At 29.6% G+C, this 26,267-nt stretch overlaps 1 protein-coding gene across 1 annotated transcript in view; it reads right to left on the reverse strand.

The window, feature by feature from the left end:
• Positions 1-788: 788 nt before the first annotated feature.
• CycY (cyclin Y) overlaps positions 789-26,267 on the reverse strand; it is a 39,783-nt gene continuing 14,304 nt past the window's right edge. The window contains exons 3-6 of the mRNA XM_075358318.1: positions 19,042-19,230; positions 10,366-10,499; positions 5,312-5,464; positions 789-1,954 (exon numbers count right to left, since the gene is read on the reverse strand). Of these exons, the coding sequence (XP_075214433.1) occupies positions 1,660-1,954; positions 5,312-5,464; positions 10,366-10,499; positions 19,042-19,230 (771 nt within the window). The 3' untranslated portion in view covers positions 789-1,659. The remainder of the gene's footprint in view (positions 1,955-5,311; positions 5,465-10,365; positions 10,500-19,041; positions 19,231-26,267) is intronic.

The raw sequence follows: 26,267 nt of genomic DNA on the forward strand, positions 1-26,267 counted from the left end.
TATATATATATCAAAGGAAGGCAAACACTCAGTTTGTTTAATATTAAATGATGGTGAAAGAGATCTCTATTGGAAATATGACATCATCTTTGTATACAGACAAAGAAAAAGACTTATATTTTTAGGACAAAGAGTCTGATTGTTCAATTAAAATACTATAATTTAATTTTTAACTAAGAAAATTCACTTAAATCTAATTCACAATCTTCTTGCCAGTTTGCAATAATGCGTCATTTGATGCTAAGGCTCAATTCACAACCTTTCTAGGATCAAGTTGGCTTTTATGGCTGAGGGGTCAATTGTAAATTTATATTTCTCATGAATTTATACATTGGGTGTGGGCAGCATAATCATTTTTAATTAAAATCCTCAAAAAAGTTATACTGTGGAGCATCTAAAACGTACATTCTTAGTATAAAATTCGATTTTTACCTAACCGCAGTTCTATACTATTCTTTTTTTAATGTGTTGTTTTTAGTTGGATTTAAGCTTACATTTGTAGATTTAAGAAATAAATAAAAGTATCTCAAAAAAATTGATTGTAAATATTTGTTTATATACAACTATTTATGTTTCATAACTTTTTGCAGCTGCAAATTCTCTACACAAAATAATTTATATACTGTTTAGTTAAATATTAATCAAAATCTAGTTTAATTTTTACTTATATTACAAAATTAAAATATTATGCAAAGTAGTTTATTTATAAATTCTAGTGATGTAATGATAAAATGATACAGACACAGACTGCGATTCTTATTTAATTATTTTTCGTTTGAGGTAAAGAATTATTGCAATGAATATTCAGATTAATATATCATTTAAAGAAAGAAATGACTAGGAGATATTACATGCAAGTATTTTTTTAGTATGTACTATCAAGAATTACCAAACATGGCGATAAGCATTTACAACAAAAAAAGTTGTTAATAAAAAACAAAAAACACATGAAGTTGTTTGCACCCAAAATGTTAATATTATATGCACTCACTTCAAAACATAAAGGATGAAATTATCTGCTTATATATTTTGTAAATTATTTAATTAATAAGAGTCATAATAATTAAAATATATGAATTATACCGCATAAGAAATAAAAAGAAGAATAATACCTGATGAACACAATGGAATTTTCACATTCTATTCAAACAGTACACATTTATCAAAATATCTAATATATTCATTTTAGTATATAAATCAGAGTACATACCCATGACTGAAAAATTACTATCAGAACATAAGAAGAAACAATACATATACATTAATCAAAGAATATACCACATCTTTTTTCTTTTTAGATGTAGATTATACAAAAACTTACAACCACATCCTCATTTCATTGTTCATTATATAATTATTATTATTAATATTAAGAAATATATAACACTACTACTATATTATTATATTATATAAATTATTCACAATTTTCTTTTTATGGCTGAAAATTATCTAATTTAATTTATTAAATTAGTTCATCGATTATGAGTATTAAACATTTTTTTAATAATAAAAAAAAAAATGCAATATAAAATGTTTTATGGATTCATCTCACATTTTCATTTCACAGTCAGTAACATCATGATAATGACAGGGGCTGATGATTATAATATTATTATTAATGATAATAATAATAATACAAATTAAGGAAAACATTACAGTTCATGAAAGAATAGCTACACTACGCCTAGGTGGACAATTACTGTTATTAACATTGTCTAAACTGGACCACTTTTTGATACCATTTTTAAGCGCTTCTGCAGTAACTTTATCCTCCCAAACACGTGACATTGCTTCTAGTTTCTGTGCTCGTTCTTTACTCAATGGTTCTCCAGGGAATGCCAATTCATTTTCTTCGGCTAAGGTTCTTAAATCAAAGTAATATTTTGCATATACGCTAGATGGAACGTTGATATTAAATTGAAGCATTTCTAAAAATTGCCGCTCGAGCTCGTTCCTACAAAAATGAAATAAAACAATCAATATATGATAATGAGAAATAAAAGTGATTACAATCAAAATCTATTTTTTGCAATGTCTCAAGAAGAATGCAACAACAATAATAAAACAGAAGAAATGATAACCGCATGAGCCAATATATACTGGATCACAGAGGAAAATTAGAAACTCTTTTTTAAATCTTTTTATAAACAACATATATTTTATTAATCTTTTTAGATTCATATTATTCCTCTCTACTGTTAAATAATATACTTTAAATTCTACTAACATAAACCATCTAGTACAGACAATTGAGATAAGAGATTTCTTACCTTAATTTTATCATGAAAACTTTTGCAGGATTCCATCCTTAGTCGTGACTGAATTCATTTTATTAAATTGCACATTAAAAAACAGCACAGAGCTGTAATGAACATAACACCATGTGCACAGTTTCATTTTAATGACGAAACATATTAATTTTTAATATTCTTAGTATTTTTTAACATTTTTATTTTTTTTAATGTACAATTTAATAAAACAAATTCAATCATGACTGAGGATGTGGGATCCCATCAAATTACTATCATGATAAAATTAAAAAATGCCTTATCTCAACTGTCTGTATTAGGTGGTTTATGGTAGTAGATATTAAAATATATAACAACATATAATACACTCTAGATATAAGAATTTACAAATTAAAACTTCTATTTTTATGTAATTACTGTAATAAATCCAATAGAGAAAAATTTTATTCTGATTACACTACTTTAATCAGGATGGATTTAAAGCCCACCCTTCTGCAACTGTTCAGATTTATGTCCATTGCTTAACAGAAAATGGAAGTACTGGTATGTATTCAAAGAGTATTGAATTAAATAAATAATAAATATGAACCATAGAGAAATAATTTTAAAAACCGAAGTATTACTTTTGTAATATTTTTAGATTTATTATGTAACATTTTTCTTTTATTTATCAACTCATTAATGGTATATGTGTATATCATCGCTTTTTAATAATCGTTGTAATCTTATAATATGTCTAGTTGAACTTAACGTACAGATTGATGTGCAGAATACTAATAGGTACAAGTAAAAAAAACCAAGTTTTATCATATACAACCCACTACTTCATTTGATGAAACACAGAGGTACATGAAATTATATTTCAGATCAGAACGCAGTTTATATGAATTCTTTCAAGGGTCAATATTGCAATCACAGCAAAGTGATATTTATTTGTAACGTTATATTATTATTTTTTTAAAAGTATTTACTTTTTCCTAATTTCTGGAGTTAAACCAATGGAACTGAGGGTAATTTTATGGTTAGTTGCCCTTCCTGATAATAACCTATGATAGCAAATGCGATAATGAAATTTAAAATTTGTGAAAAGTATCATGCCTGAACAAGGCCTCAAATCAAAACCTCTGGATGATCAGAGACATAAGATACAAAGGTTTAAAATGTATATAAATACAACCAATATATACTTCAAAAATATATGATACTATAGTAATTCCAGAAATGAATGTTTCAAAGTTGTCTTCGTATGTTTAGACATAAGTATCTTTTAAATGTTTATCTTGCGACCTTAATAATTCATTTAAATCCAAAATTTACGTCAAATTTTTATTTTTCTATGACACAAATCACTGAAAACTTTAAAAATACTATATAAGAAATATTTTCAAGTCAGTAAATATATATAATATAAGTGAATCGGTAGAGCAAAGGTCATTAAAAAAATGAGCTTTAAATTCTAAGTATTCCTCAGCAGTTCATTAAAGAATGAACTGCTACCAGTGCTTTTTCACAGTTGGAACTGTTCTTGAAGTTCTGTTCTGTTAATGAGTACACAGCAGAGCAGGGAGGCTGAAAAAAGAGATATTGTGTCTTTTACCAAAACTTACTAATAATTAACGTCCACCCACTGCTTGCTCAAACCCAGTTTTTCTCAATGTCCATAGTCTCTAATAAATATTGCATTACTGTGAAAATTCTCTTCAAATCTGACTCTATGGGATAAATGTTTTAGTTAAAACAAAAATCAACGTGACTCAGATGTTACATTGAATTTTGTTCATTTTTGGCAATACTTTTTTTCCTATTTGATGCAATGACTGTGCTATGGTAACTGTGCCACAACCGGGCACATCATCTGGTATGAAATTTTTCAGAAAATAATTGTCACTGATTTAACAACGCTTAAAGCTCTTGACTAATTACATAGCATATTTTTTGGTTAGCACCCATGTCAAACACATCTCTCTGTAACACAATGTATGTTCAATTTTGTCAGTAAAAATAAAGTGATAAATTAAATGTGTTTCCCTAGTCCTTAGAGCATCGTCAGAATAAAATAAAGTTAAAAAATTAAAATGATTAAGCAGTCATGACTGTTTGCTATTTATCAGTATATTGAATTGAATTGTTTATTCCACCAGATTATACTTTACATTTCAATTCAGTACACTGATATATAGCAAACAGTAATGAGTGCTTAATCATTCTAATTTTTTAACTTTACTTTATAATATTATTTTATTCTCCTCACGATGGTCTAAGGATTGAAAGATCTGGGGAAACACATTTAATTTGCTGGTAAGGTGGAGTTTCACTTTTTTAATAATTCATGTATTTCACTGTTAACTGATAAGTTTCTCTGATAACAACATGAACATTTTCAGTGCGACCGTTGTAAGAGGCTGATGAACAATCAGACTTTTCATCATCTTCTACTGTTACTCTAACTGAATTTTAATAATCAAAATATTCATAATACTATGTACAACTCATTCATTCCTTCCCATAACCACGTAATATAATTCTCAATTTACTTAAAGTTTCCCCCAATTTTAAACAAAATTTAACACACAGCTTTATTATTTAATATTCTTTTAAGTTGTTCAACAAGAAAATCACCACAACTTGAAATAATACCTCATTTAAGCCATCATATCATAATATTGTGTGGATAGTGAGAGAGTTACTGTACTGCAACTTACAGTGCTGTAAGAAAAAAGGTACATGCCATCACATTTGGATACTTTTTTCAAATTTGTAGTTCATTTGGTTGTATATTTTATACATCTCTACTTTCTACTCCTTAATTTATAGCGCTAAACATCAATATAAGCCAGATTATATAAGTGCTAATGGTAGCATCATTCGAGTGCAAAATTACCCTTCAGACTGACAACTACAAATGTATTATAACATAACTCTCTCATTTGGGAACGGAATGAAAGAATTAATTAATATAACATTTCGAGCTAAATATCATGAAAGTTACAGATCAATTTATAAAAAAACAGAAATAAAAAATTCAAAAATGTTAATTATAAATGTTAAATATACAGACTTACATATCTTCAACAGTAATATCTTTAAGGATTTGGCAGTAGTCAACATTCCAAACAGCCTGGTCATCCCAAACTTTGGATGCTAATAATATGGCACCAAGGACAATACGTTTCCATGTTGCAGGAGTAATGTCAACTTCTGCATATGTCAATAACCTATTTGAAAAATAAAAAAAATTAATTTAAAAAATGTTTAAAAAAATATTTTATTACCTAAAACATTTTGGTTAAAAAAAATTACCCTGACAGGATATTGATAATTACAGATTCTAATTTTAAACAAGTGGATGTTTTTTTCAGCTTTGTTTAATTTTTCAAACAGATTTTTTCAGTGGAGAAAATGATTTCTGGATTAAGCAAAGAAAATGATTATCTCTTGCTAAAATAGTAAAACTAACTAAGGTAACAGAATTCCCTGTAGCATTATCCATTTATAAAAAAAAAGCATAACTTTTAATTTAAATTTGCAGAAAGTAACAAGTGCAAAAACTCTTTCAAAAAAATTGAGCTGTGTTTAAAAAATAAAGGGCTGGTAGCTAATACAATGTGGTTGGAAACTATGAATGATATTGTGTTTATGCAAGTAGCTTTAAACTGCTTCATTAGCTAGCCATCTTGTCAACAGTTTGTTGTTTTCTTGCCGTTAGCATTGATTAATGATGGTTATGACGGTAAACAATTTTGCTAGATGCAAAATCCACAATATGTTCAGCATCTTAATGCAAAAGATTGTAATAATTCATTATGAATTGTGTGAAATTTATAAGCCTACACTAATAAGTTTAATGAAGGCCAAGCAAATGTTCATGATGAGAGGTGAGGAAATCTCTTGGTGTTCTGAAAGATCCTTATTAAACAATTAAATAAAAATTTCAGAAACCTAATCCTTTTTTTCTTGCAAAGGAATTCTAAGAATTTCACAGGGTACAATGTACAGAATTGTTAGTGCAAAATTAAGTTGTAAACTCTGCGCAGGATTTCAAAATGTTGACTTATGCATAAAAATCAAGTGACAGCATCAGCACACGCATTTTTGGACCGCTACAAGAAAGGAGGGGGTAAATTTTCTACCATATCATAATAGGTAATGAAATAGGAATTTCATATGTTAATGTAGAATCCAAACAACAACCCGTACAATGGCATCAGTCAACTTCACAATCGCTTAATTTGTTCACTGAAGGGAAAAAAATTTATACTAAACCAGCTGGCATGGAAGGTCAACATGACCATTTTCTGGGATAAAAAAGCCATCCTACTACTAGATTTCATCGAGCTAGGAACAACAATCTAAGTAGAGGTACACAGTAAAAATTTTCAAAACTAATTGCTCTTATTCATGATAAGCATTTGTAATGTCATGAAAAATCTTATCCACTTATATATCGCACTTTGGATCTGATAACTACCATGTTTTCCTTCACCTAAAAAAAGGTTGCTTGATTCTGAATGGTCTAAAGACATTGACAAGTTAAAAATGGCAGTGTTGAACTGGTTGAAATCTCAGATGACAAATTTTTATAGTATTAAAAAGCTTATTCTTAGATATCCAAAATGCTCATAAAATGGTGGTGATTATATAGAAAAATAAAATAGATGTGTACAAATATACAAGGTGCATTGTTACCAGCGCTTTCTGAGCTCATTTTACTAGTGAAAAATTTCACCCTGATTCCTGGGCAGAGCGAAATAAAACCGTACTGAAATTCTAGGAACCCAAATTAAGGGGTAAACTTGATGGTTTCTTATGATTTTTGACCTGTCAAATTGAAGGTTCAAAAACCACATCTCCAGCAGTTTTCAAAAGATGTATAACTGAAAAATTTATTGTCTAAAACATGTTTTTTTTTTTACATTTGTAATACAAAAACTTTGTTAAATAACTAATAAAAGCATAAAATTTATCATCAAAACTTGCAAAAAAAAAATTCTGAGAAAACTGATGTAAAATAGTCCAATAAATAACAAATATAAGTTCAAGAAATTTGAATTGAAATGAAAACTTATATTGAAAAAATAAAAATAAAATGATATATTTAATAAATTTTCAAAAATCTATCCTACTTCAACACATTTGGCTGCGTGCTTTTGGATTGCTTGCGTTGCTCTCCACAATTTTGCACAACTTTCCTTAATTTTTGCAGCGGCATTTGTAATACGAGCAACCAACTCGTTCACGTTTATGAACCTTTTTCCTGTACGCAATACTTTACATCCAATCCCACAAGCAAAATATAACAGTGTTAAACCAGTTAATCTTGATGGCCAGAAATGTGGCCCACTGTGGCCAATCTATCACTCAGGAAAATTGCTCATTTAAGTATGATAATATGGCACATGAGAAATGAAGAGGCGCACCATGCATGCTTACAGTACATGCAGTATCCTGATGCTAGTGATACCAACTTCTAATACCAGCAGCAATTGACCCTTAACGAATTCAAAGTAAATGTCAGAATTTAGATGTTCTGGGAGAATGAATGGTCCAATTAGCTGATCATAAACTAGATCACACCACACATTGATGTTAAAACAGTGTGGGAAATTATGTTCTATTGTGTGAGGATTGACTTCTGTCCAAGTGTGTCCATGTGAAAAATGAATGAATCTATTCTATCCAAGTGTGTTCACGCTTTGCAAAAATTGAATGTTGTGAACTGTTATTCTTTCTATCAGTTAAAGTTAAGGGTTTATATTTTAAAGAAAACAGTGAAAGTAACTTCTAATCCTCCTAACTCATCTTATATACCCATTACGAGGGGGAATCAAATTTAATTTACAAGGGTGAATCGTTACAAGGGCATAGTGGAAGGTTAATGTTTGGTATGTTAGAGAAAAAGAACCAGCTTGGTTAGCTCCTACACTCTTTCTGTCAGTACAGCCATAAGTGAACAAGAGGTTCTGTCATCTGTTGCACAATGTATAATCATAAAAGTTTTAACTATTGAAAGTGTTAAACCCGTGGAAATTCTAACTCGTTTAAAGGTACAGTTTGGGGATGCTACACTGTCCCAGAACCGAGTGTATATGTCGGCCAGACATTTTAAGGTCAGGTGAGTAAGTGTAGAAAACAAAAGTCATGAACGACACCCAAGGTCAAGTCTCACAACTGACAAAATCAATGCCATTCGAGAGCTTATCAAAGGTAATCACTGGTTCACTGTTGAAGAAATCACGTCAGAAGTGGGTACAGCTATAGGAGTGCTCGATGCTTTCTGAGATTGTTGACTGAAAATCAAAAACAGGTCAGGTCAAGGATGAGGGCTGCCCAGTGAAGGCCAAAACTGTCTGTCAGCCAGAAAAGTTCTTGCAATGATGTTTTTGACAAGGAGAGTTTTACTCACTGATTTTCTCCACAATCAACGAACGGTGAATGCGGCTTAATACTGCCAATTGCTATAGTCAACAACAGCTGCCTACTGAAACAAAAGACGGGGTATGCTCATCAGAGATGTTATTCTTCTCCATGACACCAGGCTGCACACCGTGATTTTGATAAGGTAGAAATTGGAAAATATGCATTGGGAAACCCTTGACTACCATCCCTACAGTACAAATTTTTCCCCTGTGACTATTTTTGTTTGCACCCTTGAAAGAATTGCTTAGAAGGGAACAATTCGAAAACAATGAAGACGTCGAAGAGCGTGTGCGCAATTGGTTGACAACTCGTCCTCAAACTTTTTATGAGCAAAGAATATTCAAGCTTCCAAATTGTTGGGAAACGTATGTAGACTGTGCAGGAGACAATATAGAGAAATGATAAAGATATGAATAATATATGATATTGATCAATAAAATTATTAAAAAAAATTACAGTTTATATTTCCTTCATCCTCATACTAGTTACTAGTCTCTCTCTTCCTGATAGTATTTTACTGATAAATGATAGGTTTAATCACTTACAAATACTTGTAGTATGAATTCACTTGCACTACGATTATTATAGTAAGTCACTCGTGCTGTAATTTCAGTTTCCATTCAAGAGAGCTTCCATTTCTATTATTCAAGAGTGCTTTCAACTCAAATAGTTCAAACCTGTCATTATAATGGAGATAGGTACCTAAAATTTTCAGGAGTAATAACAGAAAATATCCCATTTAAAAAAAATAAAAATTAAAAAAAGCGCAATAAAACTATTTTATAAGCCATAAACTTGAGAGTGAATTAACCAATTTATAGTCATTTCAAGCCTGTTATAATTAGATAAGATTAAATTTCATGAGAAAAAGGTCTGGATTTTACACTTTAGACACGTCAGTTTGGCTTTTTTGTCCAATTTTCAACGGCAAACTTTACAGTTCTACAGGCACAAAGGTCACTATCCCATCAAGCCCCAATACACAAGTAGATACTTTATTATCTTTTTTATAGAATAAATCCATAAAAAAATAAAAAATATAATAAAAGGAAACATTCCAATTATGTATATATTCTAAAAAACAGGTGTCTTACAGCAAAATGGTCTCCAGAATCCAATAGCAAATATACATCTACAATGTCAAAAAGAAATAAGAGGTAAGACTAAAATATTTCTTAATTTATAAAATTTAGAATAGTTTTCATCAGGATGTAATATCCATCATAAAAATAAATTCTGAATAATCTATATTCTCTTAAAAGTAAAGTTTAAAAACAAAATTAGTTGATTACCAAAGTGCATCCTGCAATTATTAAATGTTCAGTAATATATTAACAAGCTTAAATACTTTATTCCAAATAACTATCCACAAAAGAGTACACAAAAAATAGGAGAATTTGGTATCGTAGACTATTAAGGAGTTAGTACTCAATCCATTAATACAAAAATCCTGATAACCCATGATGCAATAATCACAAGCCCACTTACTTGAAATGAAAAATCTACATGATCATTTCATCACAATATATTAGTTTTAATGAGGAATTTTCATCATATAAAATTAGTGCTACTACATTTACATTTCTCAAATAAAACCAACTAATTAACTTTAATAATTGATAGATGAAGCATTGCATCTGAGTGGATCTAACAGCTGACATACAATTTTTATACAAGAAAAACTTAAGATCCAACATACCTTTCTAAATATACTAAAGTAATTATAGCACATTCAGCAGTTAACTGTGCTGCATTAAATAATGTTCTAACAAACTTATAGATCTGTCGATGTTCAGGATTATGTATATCATAATCATCCAAAACACCATCCCTCTGAAAAAAAAAGAAAATTAATACAAGAAATAATCATAGAAAATTTTACCTCTCAAACTTTTAAACAGACTTTAAAGTAAACAAAAAATAACAAATTATAACTAAAACGTAACAGCAATGAATTTTTGATGATGAAGTACAAAAAGATCTAAACCTAATTAAAATTATTAGTACAATGATATGCAAAAGAATCTACTAAGGTGTTTAATTTCAACAGGTTCTAATATAAATGTAGGAATGGAACATTTTAAAAGATAATCCCTAATCGTATTGTAGATTGAAAAATGACTTTTTGTATGAAGGAAATACAGACACTATGATCAAACATGTTCTGGAGCAACATGTACAGCACATCATTGACAAGCATCCAGGATCAGGTTTAACATCTAAATCCAGACAGGTACCAGAAAAACACTGACTGCAAGACATTCACCATACTTAAGATATACGATTACCAGTATTCAAGCTGCAAGTCACATTCTACATACACTTATCATGTTAGTTGGTATTAAGTTCCAAGTACTAAGTTTAGGGCACTTGCAATTAGGGTGGTCTTTAACGCGATCAATTCTCGGGTGGATTACAAGCAACCCAACTGACCACATGTACAAACATGAATCTTGTTACTATGAGTCACAGAAACATGGTTGACACTATTTTACCACTAGTGTTTTATAAAGGTCAGGGCTGTCTATGAAAAAGGGTTGGACAACCTATCTGCATACTTGGCACTTGAGGCTGACTGGTGACAGGTGAAAGCTGAGAAACCAATGAGCATTAAATAGATGCACTAAATAACCAAACATCAACATATGTGCATTCAGAACTGACACTAAATCATTTTGGTGTGCTTTTAGAACAATAAGTGATCATACTGCTATTATCAGTTCAAGCCTTAGTAGATACTTAGAACATCTTCACAATGGGATTAAGACCTAACAACTACCTGCAATACCAGACATTTAGATGCTGTTTAAAAATAAACAGCTGAAACATATAATTAAAGGATTACGAGGACTACAACTATACCATATCCTTCTGGATCAACACAATGAAAGAACACACAGAATTTGAGACAACATAAAGGATGAGAAACATCATATGGAGATTTATGGTCTACAAGCCACTTTTTAAGCCCTGATTACATCATAATTTCACAATAACTGTTGAGAGCAAAATACATCCAAGGTGTATATGTACCACGATGACAGCTGATGATATCTTCATAGCTCTCACCATAGTCATAGGTTATGAATTGCTACTCAGCAGTTTCCATGCTGTTCAGTCAATCTGATTCTGTAGATAAATTCCAACTGAAAATCAGGGTCCAGCATGTACTCAGCATGCCAGGCCAAGAAATGCCCAAATCAGCTCTCAGCCACTGCAGCCACAGTATGGTTTTGTTGAGAGTATTAGTCCTTACCAAAAACTAGTTGTCAGGTGGAGAACTGGTCAGGGGCACAATATGTTTTTCAGGAAAGGTCGATCTTACTTAGTGCAATCACCATGTCTAACCAGCTCACAATGCAAGGCAAAGGCAAATAAGCAATCAACTTTAGAGACCTGATAAACCTGAAATACCCATTACGCAGTGTAGGACCCTAGCCCCTAATATCTAGTATCTATTCTGATATCTAATAGCCTGTAGTGAAGAAGCTAAAGAACAAAATCCCTTTCGGCACACCGGAAGGTGGAGGTAGATTTCACCATTGCTAAGTAGGGGATAAAAAAGATTTCCACCTTTAAGTTAAGAAGAACTTCAAATTTACTCAATACGACAATGGTTACATGTGAAAAAAGTTTCACATGTTTATCATACGACAAGTCCCACCTTTTTACAATTTCAGCAACATTTTGGTTATCCCTTACCATAAGGGTTGGTCATATCAAAAACTGTTTAAGAAAAAAGTTTTAGGTAATGTTTAGAGGACTAAGAGGAGTTTAGAGTTTAGAGGACTAAGTAATGTTTATCCCCTAAGCCAATGGTTGGTGATATCAAAAAACTTTACTTAGTTATGTTTTAGGCTCTTATCCAAAGAGTAGTAGGAACTTTAAACCAGTTCAATATTTTACTTAATAAGAAAATTATAGTTATATTTTACTTTTTTAAAAAAGCTTCCCCATTTCCATCCTCATGGTCCAATTTTGCCCATTAACAAACTCAATCGAGATTTTGGATCGTTATATTTTATTTATCAATCTAAAAGTGATTGGCAAAAAATTAAGGCAGTTATCATATCCACAAGAAATTGAAATATATATACATAAAATTTTGAGCTGACCATGGTTTTGGGGTCTGGGGAATGTGAAATGCGAAGATATGTCACAATTTTCTGGAAGTCGAATCATGGTACCCATTACAATAGGTAGCTTTCTTATTAAATCTACCTAATAGCTCTTCAAGTCAAGTTGAAACTTAATGCAATCCAGGGAATCCAGAGCTTGCTAAAGATCTGAAAATACAACCTTCCTAATCTGAGTGATTAGTAACACCATATTCAAGTCCAAACCTTGATTGCAGACAAATTAAATGTTCCATGCTGCTGGGAACTATAGTTATTCATTGTATCAGAAACTTTAGTTCATGCTTGCACATGATTCAATAGTTACATGCACAAGTAGGATGGGGGGGGGGGTCTTGATCGGTCTCCTTTAAAAAATACACCTAAGCACAATTTGACAGGATTCTCTGTGTAACAACAGTATGACATACAGAAATAATCCATAAATCCTATTTCTGAGCAATTTACTAAATTGTTTGCCACCTAAGTTCTCAAAACGAGCAGTTCTTTCTTCCTTGGTTAGATGGGAAAGGATTGGATCAGCAACCAATCTAGTGTTATACTGGGGATACCTTCTAGCAGCCAGAAGAGCAATTCTTTCTTTATTGAAACTTGGTAGACTCTTTATGTCTGTTTACTGTCCAAAGACTTTGTTTCAACTTCTGCAAGTTGTACAAAAAGCTTAACTAGTGTCTGACATGCCTAATTGGTAAAGCCAGCCAGATCTCCTAACACTTATCTAATCTAATCTACCCATACAATAAATATGGATCACGATAAAAGAGGTATTCAATTGAAATCTATTTCTTTTCTAATATAGTAAATATTATAAAGTTATGTAAATTAATAATTTTACATAAACACACAAAGTTCTAAAAAAAAAAAAAAACAGTTTTCTAATGATGAAGTCATTGTTAATTCAATTCTAAAAGAAAGCCTGCGTGAACTCTATTTCAAATAAATCCATCATAACAGAGCTGAACTATTTATTCATAAATTACTTCTTTTATTTCATAAAAAAAACAACTTTGGTAAAAAAATCTATAAATATTTACATGAATGCAGATGTAAATAAATAACTGATTTATGTTTTATTTAAAAAAAAAAAAAAAATCATACAATTCTCATAAATATGCAAGAGATAATGTAATTTTAAAATTATTCAAAACTGAGATACTTGAAAGAGCTTTGTATAATATATTATAAATATTTATTAAGTAAACAATAAATGACCACTAATAAACAGTACTAAAACAAACTTAAGCAATTAACACTACAATTCAGTTAATACCAGCACATATAAATAGAACATGCCAAGGAAACTAACTTAAAATTATATTCTAATTAACCATTTTCTGTTTAAAAAAAAAAGTAATGTTCTAACAAGTAAAAAAAGAAGAAAAAACCTTAATACTACAGCATACTAATTCTTACTTTTTTCTTAATAAAATTAAAAAACATATTTAATAAAATTAGAGAATTCTACTCAGATTATAGCACTATCAGAAAGACTAGTAATAATGGGAAAGTGTGTATATTAATAACAGGGTATACACTTTTGTCTGGTTGCTACATATTTAATTATTCAATTAAATATATAAATAAATAATTATTTATAATTAAATAATACTTATTTTTAATAATTATATCTATTATTAATAATTACATAAGGTTCAGATAAGAAAAGAAACCGGTTATCTATACCAAATAACAATGACTGAAAAAAATCAAAGAACTTAAATTTATTAAAAGAATAACTCAGGGATCAAGTTATTCATTTTTTGGCTACCTGGGAGAAGGAAATTATTTTAAGAATAAATATCTATTACACTGACAAGAGACTATGCAGGAATTTACTTTTACATAATAAATGTTTAATGTGAACTATTCATTATTTACTTTAAGAAAAAAATAATATTATATATAAACTGTCATAATAATATTTTATTTTTCCTAAACTGAAATGTTATTAATGAAAGTAATCAATATAGTACATAATTTATTATTGGAGTATCACAATCATACAAAATAACAAGTCATTTTTGGGAATTGTCCTTGTAAATTAGTTTTCCATTACCTACTTACACTAATACCATTTACCAACATCCACCACACAAGTACAAATAGTAAATATAGTTTTGGGAAATTAACAAACTCTTGGTGAAAATATTGATGAATATTTTAAATACAATGATGAATGTGAGCAACCATCCAAGAGAAACCAACTTAGTGCAGGTTTTTTTTATCTTCTGTTAACCCTTCAAGCCGGTATTTAAATTTTTAAAGCTCTACCCTACTACCGGCATTTAAACTACCTACCAACCAGCAGCTGTATTACAGTACTAAAAGTAAAAAATTATAGCTTCAAAATTATTACACCAATTTAAACCAAATTTTCAGCAGAAGAATCATCCACTTTTTCCCATCTCCAATCTATGTCTTTTCTTGTACGCTTCACTTGTATATCAATATCGTCATCACTATCGCCACTACTCTGTTCAGAATCTTCTTTATTTTCATTACGATTTTCTGGCACAAAATCTTCATCACTTTCGTCACTATCAAATATTCTAATATTTACTGTCACACGTCTCATCTAAACATTCAATAATTTGTTCCGATGTAAGATAACGCGACATGCTTGACCCGGCCATTTTCATTTACTCACAGCTGACGCAACTGACTGAAAGAAGAGCATTCAACTTTGTAGAACAAAATCGTATTTCATCACCGATATGGAATCCTACACAGTTATAAAAACACGGAGGGGAAGAACAAAGCTTCGTGATAACACAGAGCCAGTTGCTCAAATAAACATAACGAGATGGCAGTGTTATGAAGTTTTGAAGCAATCACTGCACGCTGCGAGACTATCACGTCCACCAGCCGATACATACAACTTAACATATGTGTGACATTCACGTGCTCCCTGCCTGAAGGGTTAAACAAAGCCAAGGACTAAGACAAAATAACATAGAGATGATGAATCACAAGATCAACTCAAAATGTAAATGTAACATAGTTCTATATTGAGTAATGCGGCACTTTGCTTAATGACTTAGAAACCCAAGAAGAAAATTTAAGAAACAATTTAATATTAAGTAGATCACCTATTAAAATGGACAAACTCTACTCACCAATTATTTTAAATGGTTTGATTTTAACATGGAGGGCTGTCAACATTTTTATGTTTTATACTGCATCCAAATGACAACTTTATTAAGCTTAGCTTTATTGTCTTGTGAAGTGCAAATACCAAATTTAACCTCTAAGGGACTGTTATAACTAATTTTTGTTTTCCCCCTCAAAACTTTGAACCCTCAAAACCCGCCAAATTTCAACTTCCAGTCCTCCAGAAATGGAAGAATTAAGAGATGATAGTGAGTCAGTGAGATTTTTTTCACAACATACATAGCTTTAGCACTTCAAGAATATATTATTGCTGATTTAATGTGTCCAACATTTTTAGAGTAAAAACTGGAAGAAGAAATTCCTTAGTCCAGTTGCAATCTCTTAAGGATGACTTAAACATACTTTCATACATTAGTAATTAATCTGCGCTGAATTTCAGTTTCTATTTAACATATAAATATACACAGGAATTACAATGTCCTATGCTTATCCTGATTCAACCTTATAGGGAGTTTAAAACGGATGCCAAATTTTTTTGAATAATTATTGAAGTTACTTTTAGAGTTGAGTTGTAGCTTCTATCATAATTGAGTTACAAAATATATGGATACCATGAAAATCATCCTTAATTCACCCTCCCTTTTTAGTGAAGTCTTAAAGAGAAAACCCAAGATATGTTTCCATACAATGTTGGAGATCATCTTTGTTGAATGTCAAGCTTTTGTGCCAATAAATTAAAAAAATGCATTTACTTCTGATTATCCCTCTTAAGGGTGGTTTTAAGAATTCTCCTGAACATAGAATATTATTCAGATATGCTGATTTTAAAAAGTTATTCCTTTTTTTCATCTCCTTAGGGATAAGAGAAAAAAGTTCCTCCTTAGTAGCAGCCTGTTATCAAGGGTATTCTTGAGGATACCCTGCTACCTGGCCAAGTCTTCAGCTCTTTCAGTTTTGGTATTTGTTTTAACGCTAATTAACTACTTAAGGGTTACTGATAAAAATAACTGTTTGTTATCTTTTTTTTAAGGACTCCTTGTAAATAATGATGCCAAATTTCAGGTTTCTATTTACCTGGAAAATGGGAGAATAATTGATCTGTCAATCAATGAGGGCTTTCCTATTTATAATGGATGAGCCAATAATAATACAGGTCATTTTGTAAAATCTGCTAATTTTTTTTTACTTATACATTTAAACAAGTACTATTACTATAAATTAGCAGTATATTTAATAGCATTAAAGTCTACTTTAAAATATGCTTAGTTCTGAACATAGCCATTATTTTATAATACATTCATAAGAACTGTAGTAACTTGCAATTCACTGATTGCATTTAACTGCATTCATTGATTACAAGGTTGATAGTCGTCTAGATTGATTTTGACTTTCTCCTCCATCTAAGAAAACAAAACTTCTTCAATTATTTAGATATGCTCAGTTTGATAGTAGGAGAATTCCCTTCATTTTCTTTAAAGAAATATGGGCTGATTATTTCAGAGGATGATACTGCACGGAATGTGATATCTTTAGTAATGTGCAACAGTTCTTAATACGCTTCATTAGGGTTGTTTATTGCCAAATATTTTAGGTTTTGTTTATTTACACAGCCACACAAGTGGAAATATGATACCATCATTCATTATAATACTATGAATAACATCTGTTAATATTTATAAAATTCAAAAGTTGAAAGCAAAAAATCATATAATTAGCTTGTTCAGCATCATTTAATGCTTGATTTACTTGTATTTTATATGGATGCACATAAAAATTCTGTAAACACTGGTGTTCGACAGGCAAGTTGAAATTGAACCAAGTTGACAAATTGATCAAATTGACAGGCAAGTTGATAACAAGCGAACCATTTAGGACTTCTACTTAGTATTGTAGCTCTCTTAGCATTTATGTTTTAAGATTATGTACAATCCTCCTTTGTTTACCTGACAGCATCTTATTCAATGCTTAACAAGTTTCTTCTAAATTCTGCAACCAGACTTTAATGATATGAGATGACAACATGACATCATCCCGGTGGATGTAAAAATTTGTGCCAAAACAGCCATTTTGCAGCTGTGTTATTATCATTTTTCTGGAGTCTTGAAATTGCAAATACACAACGGTCACCAGGCCAACATGCCTTTATAACTCAATGCTATAGAAAGAATAATCTGTTATCAAATACTGCAGGAAAAAATGTGTCCATCTCAATTTCTAACACATTAAAGAAAAATTTCATTTTATTTCTTAAATTTAAATTTTCTTGGATGCTATCAAGGCATACGTTATTGCAGTTGTATTTGTTAGTCTAGGATAATTCAAAACTGGAAAGCAATACTTCAGGATAATAATGTAAGCTAAAAGGTCAAGTAGTAATCTTTGAGCAAGTTTGTATAGTAGATACAAACTTCCCCAAAACTTTATTTTTAAGTTACAACTAAAAGATTTCACCTTGTTTCTGGTTCAAGGATAAAATTAAGTCGGACTGAAATTCTTGTTTTTGAATCTCCAGCAATTTCTGAGAAAACTATTGCAAAGCTAAAAAATTTAAAGTAAAAAAAGATGATTTTTAGGTTTTCTGTAATATAATTTTGTTAAATTGTTAATAAACAAATAATGACTTCTAACTAAATCTGTAAAGAATTTAATTCTGAGAAAATTAATGTAAATAATGATCATCAAGATCAATAAGTTATAATGTGTATTATCCATGGATCCCTTATCACCATTAACTCAGATAATTGTAAGAATACCATACAGCAATAATGTTTTCAGCTATTTTTTTTAATTAAGAGTATTAAAAAACAAGCATTTTTAATATTTTATGTACAACATACAATAAAATGATAAATAAAACTTAAGGACTCCTCACACAATTGGATGGTTCTACTAACCTACATCTTAAACCACATGAATTCTAAAAGGATAGTGCATATAAAATAGAGATAAAATTTTATAGAAAGAAACCATGCTGTTTTCGATCATCAAAACAGAAAATGTTGCTAGCAGTTCTCTTGGGGTAGATGTCTGTCTGCTTGTGGTTGATATACAGAGGATGATAGAACAAAGCAATCATCAACATACTGATACAATATAAATACAAAAAAAGAAGTTTAAAAATAACTTACAGTAAGTGGATGAAGTCTCTCATCAAATATATCCATATGTCTAGCAGATGTTCGATTTTTTATATGATAGTAAATTGCAAGAGATACACATTTAACTGTATTTTTAAGATTTGGCTGAGAGACTGTACTATCGTCCAAGTAGATTGTCGAACATGAACTACTTTTCTTTAATCCACTGCTATTGGCAATCTGAAAAAACCATTAACACTTATTACTGACTTTCTAAAACTGACAAGTTTGAAGTACCCGACAATATCAGTCTGGATAAAAACGTACATAAATCTCAGATTTACAACCAAACATTATGAAATAATTTATTATTAATTTAAACAATCATCTAAAAAGTTACTAGATTGAATTCTGTTAAGGCTTGAAATTTTTATACACTAAAAATATGACATATTATATTCCCATGCAAAACCTTGAGCTTAAGTGGTGAATTATTTATGAAAAGCCGAGTAAAAATGTTCATGTTCAAGCCCTTCAGGAGTTACCATGTTATACTAATTTTATTATGGCTTCCACCTTCTTTTGAATTCAAGTAACTCCTGTTACAAAATGGTATAAGATATTTACATTAAAAATTAGATATTGCAAATGTTTATCTTTTATAAGAAAAATTAAAAAAAAGAAAAAAGTAACTTAAACTAACTGGTCAGGGCTTGCTTCGCTTGTCCTTCCTATTTAGTCCAGGTGGCTCTGCCCCTTGGAACCCTGCTGTATTAATTTTGATTTGCTCCAAACAAAGGCATCTGAAGTCCTTTGAAAACGCTGATGTAGGCCCTTATATTGCTCAGAAAATCTTGGGATTTAGATTGTCTCCATTCAACACTTCTGTTATGGCACCAATATATACATCATTGGCATACTTTATCTGTACGTTTTAGTTACAGCCACTTCCATCCTTATGCAACTATAGTAGTTCTACAATGACATCAGTATGAACTCGTGAGGATTTTAAGTGTAACTCACATTGCAAATTTATTACAGCGATACTCTCATTCTTTTATCAAACTTTAAATAAGAAAGGTTACTTCTTTTTCTTGAGGGCATATTTTTTTAACTTTTGACAATCCAACATCGACAGACAAAATAAACAATCAAAACTCATAAAAGTTTGCTAAATGTGCTGCAATTTAAGCTAATTAGTGTATAAGATCTAAACTTAGGGAAAGTTTTCTTTAACATGACAGAAATATAATGAAGTAAAAGGATTAATTTTTAAGGGTAAATACAAGGCTGTCTCTGGACAGCCTTGTATTTACCCTTAATTTGAACAACTACTTTACCATTAACTTGAATATTAAAAATAATAGAAACCCTTTGCAGCCTGCTTGGGTAAGATTAATCAGTAATTAAACTGTGAAAATTGAATTAAAGAAAAGGTTTATAAACAAGCAATAAAAATTTCAAATTATATAGAAGGGAACAAATGAATCCTAGAAAAGAAATATGCAAATTTTAAACAGAGATGAAATTTTGATCTTGACAATATTATGAATGAGTAACAGATAGAATGTTGAAAATGGATGAACCAATTATTAATAGTCTGAGAACCAATCAATTTGTAATTCAAAGTTGTTATAATAAATAGAAATGTATAGAACAGAAACATCTCTTCTACGAACTCAGAATAACATTTTTCTAGTAATGAATTGTTACACGAGAAACTTATTCAAGTAGATTAAGCTTCTCTGTAAATTTCAAGTAACATTAATTTCAGTTAATTTAATTTTAAAGACTAAAAGATTAATTGTTTATTTTTTGTATTTTTATTTTGTTTCATATACTGTTATATTAATATACTAACAACATAATAAAAATGATATTGGCCATTAATGATAGATATTACCTACATATTAATAATAATAGATAGATAAATAGATATTAGCCACTAATAATGCTAAAAGAAACTGCATGTAATTTTTCACTTCACAAATTACTAGTAACAGTTTATTAAGCATGTATTTGATCACTGGCAATTTTCTTTACATCACTTGCTCAATTTTCAGAATACAATTTCTAGATATTCCAGGTTTTGCAGAACTTCAGGTTATAAGAAATTCAGTTTACTGTAATACATGAGGACCTTTAATACTATTATAATTATTTTACTTATTCAGTAAAAAGTTATTCTTTAAATAATGAAACTAATATTTTAGTAATACTTAACTTTCTCTGAAGTTGTGCCAGACTATGTAAATGATCACAAATTTCAGTGTTTGATTTTAAAATTAATTTTTGTGAACATACTTCCAATTTAAAGATACAAAATGAAGTTTAATGGTGTAAATACACAACTATAAGACTAAATAGGACTGTTATAAAATTTATCATATTACCAATGAAAACTATCAGCCTATTTATGTTACATTCAGCAATGAATTCAAAAATTAAAATGTTTGGGCAGATATTAGCTAAACTGACAAGAAAAATCAACAAAGATGAGCTGCTGAGAAACAGAATAAAATGAGACTTCTTAACATGACATGGGGGGTTCTCCCTATGGATATATCAATCTACATAAACAAAAGCCTATCCATGGAAAGATGAAAAATTCTTGCAGCATGAAAAAATATGAAAATGGAAAAAGGGTTTAAATCCTTATGGAAACATATTAATAAGGAAAACAGGTCAGCCAGTCACTGTACTTAAATATCTTTTCTGATTTAAATAATTTAGTGTAATTGGCCTAAAATGTTATTTGCTTTTTTTTATGTTTATGATAGTTTATAATCAAATGAAATGATAGAAAAAGATTTATGTTTAGTTTTACAAAATATTAGAATGTGTGAGAACTCTTTGTTGTTTCTACAGGGCTATTATAATTAAGAAAAATGTTTGAAATAATAATACTGACTCAAATATGGGTTTTTGAAGAATTATTTAAATATCAAACAGATAATTATAACTGTTTCTCTAACTGTAATTCTACTAACAGAGCAGGAGAGGTTTTTGCATATACTCGTATTAAAAAAGCAATAGCTCTACATTGAATTGATTATTCTAAAATAAATTTTAAATCTGCAGAAGGTATACAAATTAAATTTGAGCAAAATAATTTTAAGTTCCATGTACTGCTTTCTACAGATTTAATTCAGTATCAAAAGATATCTATTTACAGGAATTAGAGGATTATTTGCAAGCAATTGAAAATGATAATATAATACACATTGGTGATATAAATATAAATATTGTGTTTGATGATGCAATAACTAATAAATATTTACTTCCATTACAAGGTCATGGTTTTACTTTTATAACATACAGTCGTACAAGACTTATACCTGGTATGTGTATAGACCATATTGCTATCAGAATAGGGGAACCATTAAGTTTTGAAAACTGATTTGGAAATTCTTGATATAGACATTACAGATCATTCACTGATTATAGTACTTCATAAATTTGTCAAACAAATAATAAAATTACGGATAATGTTAGTAAAGTTTATAAGAATATTGATAAGCTAAAGGAAAAAGTTAATTCTATAAATTTGAGTAACGTCTTTGAATCAGAAAATATGCACTATGCATTTAATTAATTTTTTAATGTCTTTTCTGAGCGTTTCAATTCAGTAAAAAAAAACATACATAAATATAAAACTAAATATAATCCCTTAAAGCCAGAGATAAATGTCTATCTAATATTTAGAATTGAAAAAAATGAATATATTGTATAAATGACAAATGAGATCCAAAAAATATAAATATCAAAAAGAATTATTTAAAATATAACGATAAATTAAAAATTGATTTAGAAATCACAAAAGATAAATATTTCAGCGATCTTAGTTTGAGATTTGAAGATAATGCAGAAAAATGGATGTGCATAAATAATTTATTAGGAATAGCTACATCTAAAAGTAGCAAAATAAAAACTTTTAAAGCTTTTTGATGATGAGGTTATAAAAGACATGTGCTTAATTGTGGAAAAATTTAATAATTACAGCAGAGGGAATTGAGAAAGAAATATAAACAAGTGATTTTATATAAAAACTACAAATAATGAGAAAATAATTAGTATTGTTAAAAGCATGAAAAATAAGAAGTTAACAGGCATGATGTTATAGTAAGTAATATAATAAAAGAAGTTAGATATTGTTATGTTTTGCCTCATTTGTTTAATTTGAGTATGAGCAAAGGTAAATTTCCCTTTATATTTAGAAAATCTTGTACCTATACTTAAGAGCAGTGATAGAAAGAATATTAATAATTACAGACTTATATAATTATTACCTGTGATCCCAAAAATTCTAGAAAAAAATTATAAAGATTAAGTTAATCGATTTCCTTAAAAAAAAAAAAAAAAAAAATTTTTTTTCAGTAAAAATTGGTAGGTTTTTGCAAAGGAAAAAATTACTGAAGATGCCCTTTTGAATTTTATGTCCAATATAATAGAAGGTAAAAACAAAGGTAAAATTTATAAAATTAGATAAATGGTTAGAAACGTAACAGGTCAAATTAAGAGAAGAAATTAATTCTCAAGGTACTGTTAAGTACATTGAGAATTACCTTCTCCACAGAAAAAGTAGTTCTCTGTTGAGAAGTACCTTCTCCACAGTGTCATGTACTAGGAACTGTTTTATCTATACTACTGTATATATTACACAGAGAGGAAGGGCTACTTTTTTTTGTTCAGGATAAACAAAAAAACTACCTGATGAATCACAAACAAATTTTTACTTATGTTTCTTGGCATAACTGAGATTGTTTATACATATATTTTATCTCGAAAAAACATTAAAAATAACAATACAAAAACCACGTTAAAAAGTTAATGCTTCAATGCCTCCATACATAGTATTTAAACGCTCCACTAGGCAGCGGATATGTTGCGCTCCGGCAACAACATTTTACGTAAATTTAACATAACATACTTTTTACGGCTTTAGATAGATGGTGGACAGTATAATACTTAATCGGTTTAAAGTTCCTACTATTCTTCGGATAAGGGCCTAAAACTTAAATAAGTCAAGTTTAATGATTCACCAACAACTATTGGACCAGGGGGTGGGAATAACGGGGTTTCGAAGACAAAAAATCATATCTCCCTTAATAGGCACAATATCAAATCGTTTTAAAGTGGTCGTAGTCCTCTAAACATTACCTAAAACTTTTGTCTGAAACAATTTTTTGTATGACCAACTCTTATGGCATGAGATGACCAAAATATTGCTGGAATTGTAAGAAGAAGGGGCTTGTCGTCTGCTAAACATTTGAAACTTTTTTTACGTGCAACCATTGTTGTATTCGGTAAATTTCAAGTTTTTCTTAACTTTAAGGCGGATATCTTTTTTATACCCTACTTAGCACCGGTGAAATCTACCTCTGCCTTCTGGCGTGCCAAAAGGGATTTTTTCTATCGAGACCAATATGGAAGACTGTTATCCATTCTATAACCTTAAAGACTGGACAGCGAAGGAGTACGCTTGAGACTTTAGGAGAAGAAAGTGTTTAAATATGCAGTTCACACTAACAAGAAAATTTTTAATCGTCTTTGTTATTCGGTTCAGTCTGTGAGACCAATGTCACTAATATGAGGGTAACTGCTACTTTAAAGGTAAGCATTAGTTAAAAATTTCTAAAAAAAATTACTTGTATTACATTTATTTATTATATTACTCTTCGCAAACTTAATATTTAACAATAATATTTTAACTGCCAGTTAGGTAATCCACCTACCCAAAAGAGAGCACCTAGAAATAATTACTGCAGTTTGCCAAAATATATCAGACATCATAGTAAAAATTATGAGTGCTCGTTTTTGAGTTATTAATTTCACATATTTTACTTCTCTGATAAGGAACAGTTAAAGTATTTTGCAAGCATCACACAGGTAGGGGGTTGCATTTTCTTACAATGAGCAGATATGGCTACTCAAATGTTTATGTAAGGTAAAACAGTGAAAGCAAAATCAATAAAAATATCTATAAATATTTATGCAAGATGTTTCATTACATGTAGAATGTTTCAGGAATATATCAGATATATCTCACAAGGATTTCATTACTGTAATGTTTTTAAAAAATTCTTGAAATGTCCCATTAATTGCTGTTTTATAAAAAAAAAACTGTTATTAATAATTTGATCTTTAATATTATTATTCGTACGTTAAACTTCATATCTTTAAAAAATAAAAGATTTTTAAATATAAAATGTTATATTAAATAAAATTTATAAAATATTTTTACGTTAAAAAATGTTATATGTTACCTATGTTGAAAATACGTTCATTCAACCCACAAGTTGTAATACTGATTTAAGGAGAATTAGTAACATACAATGCTTATTTTAATAGAAACTCTTAATCTGAATTTTTCACTGTTATTATAATTTCACCTTGTATTAATAATAATGATAAAAATTAATAACAAATAATACAATTATACTACAATAACAGTAACAAAAATTTTAATTTATTGCACCCCAATGTTTTATATAAAACATTGACATAACACTAATTCTATTTTAGTTCTACATTAACACAAAAAATGAAACGCATCTTAATGGCATTAAAAATGTAAATTGTGCATCAATTTTTTTTTAATACATCTTTGTAAATTCTTTCCTCTTTGTTATGCAAAAAATGTAAACACACATATACAGATTATTCGATAAAAAAGAATGACAAACGGTACCGCAGAAAAATTATTTAATAGAATAAACTTAACTGTCTGACATTCAAGTTGGCACTCCTGACATAGAAAATCAGCTGTTTGAAAAGATTTTCCACTAATTACAACCTCTTTTGCTTATTTTAAAATGTCATCTGTTTGAAATGTATATGTCTGAAGGTGTAAAACTGCAGGGAAGTTGGGAATTCACTGTTGGATATTAAAACAGTACAGCAAAAAGCATATTAACCGTCGGATTTTTATAATTGGATTGGAACGGTCCAAATCAAGCAGTCCAAGTGTCAAAAAATTTGACAATTTTCAATGTAACAGAAGACTGGTGAAAGTTTTGACTGAAGCTTTGGAAAATCACATCTATATCTTATTCAAAAGAACTGATCCATAAAAAAATTTGGGAATGTGTAGTATGAGTATTGACATTGTTCATTCCATTATAAGCTGAATTACCACAAAACGTGTTCAAATAGGTTCCAAAACAGCTGAAATCTCTAAGACATCTAAATTCACATTTTTGCAGAATTAAAAAAATGGTTTTTAGCAGAAAGTAAAAATCATTTTTTTTTACATTGCAAAATAGCTTGTGATGAAA

This window comes from Lycorma delicatula, chromosome 2 (genome assembly GCF_047948215.1).
Source record: "Lycorma delicatula isolate Av1 chromosome 2, ASM4794821v1, whole genome shotgun sequence".
Taxonomy (NCBI): Eukaryota; Metazoa; Arthropoda; class Insecta; order Hemiptera; family Fulgoridae; genus Lycorma; species Lycorma delicatula.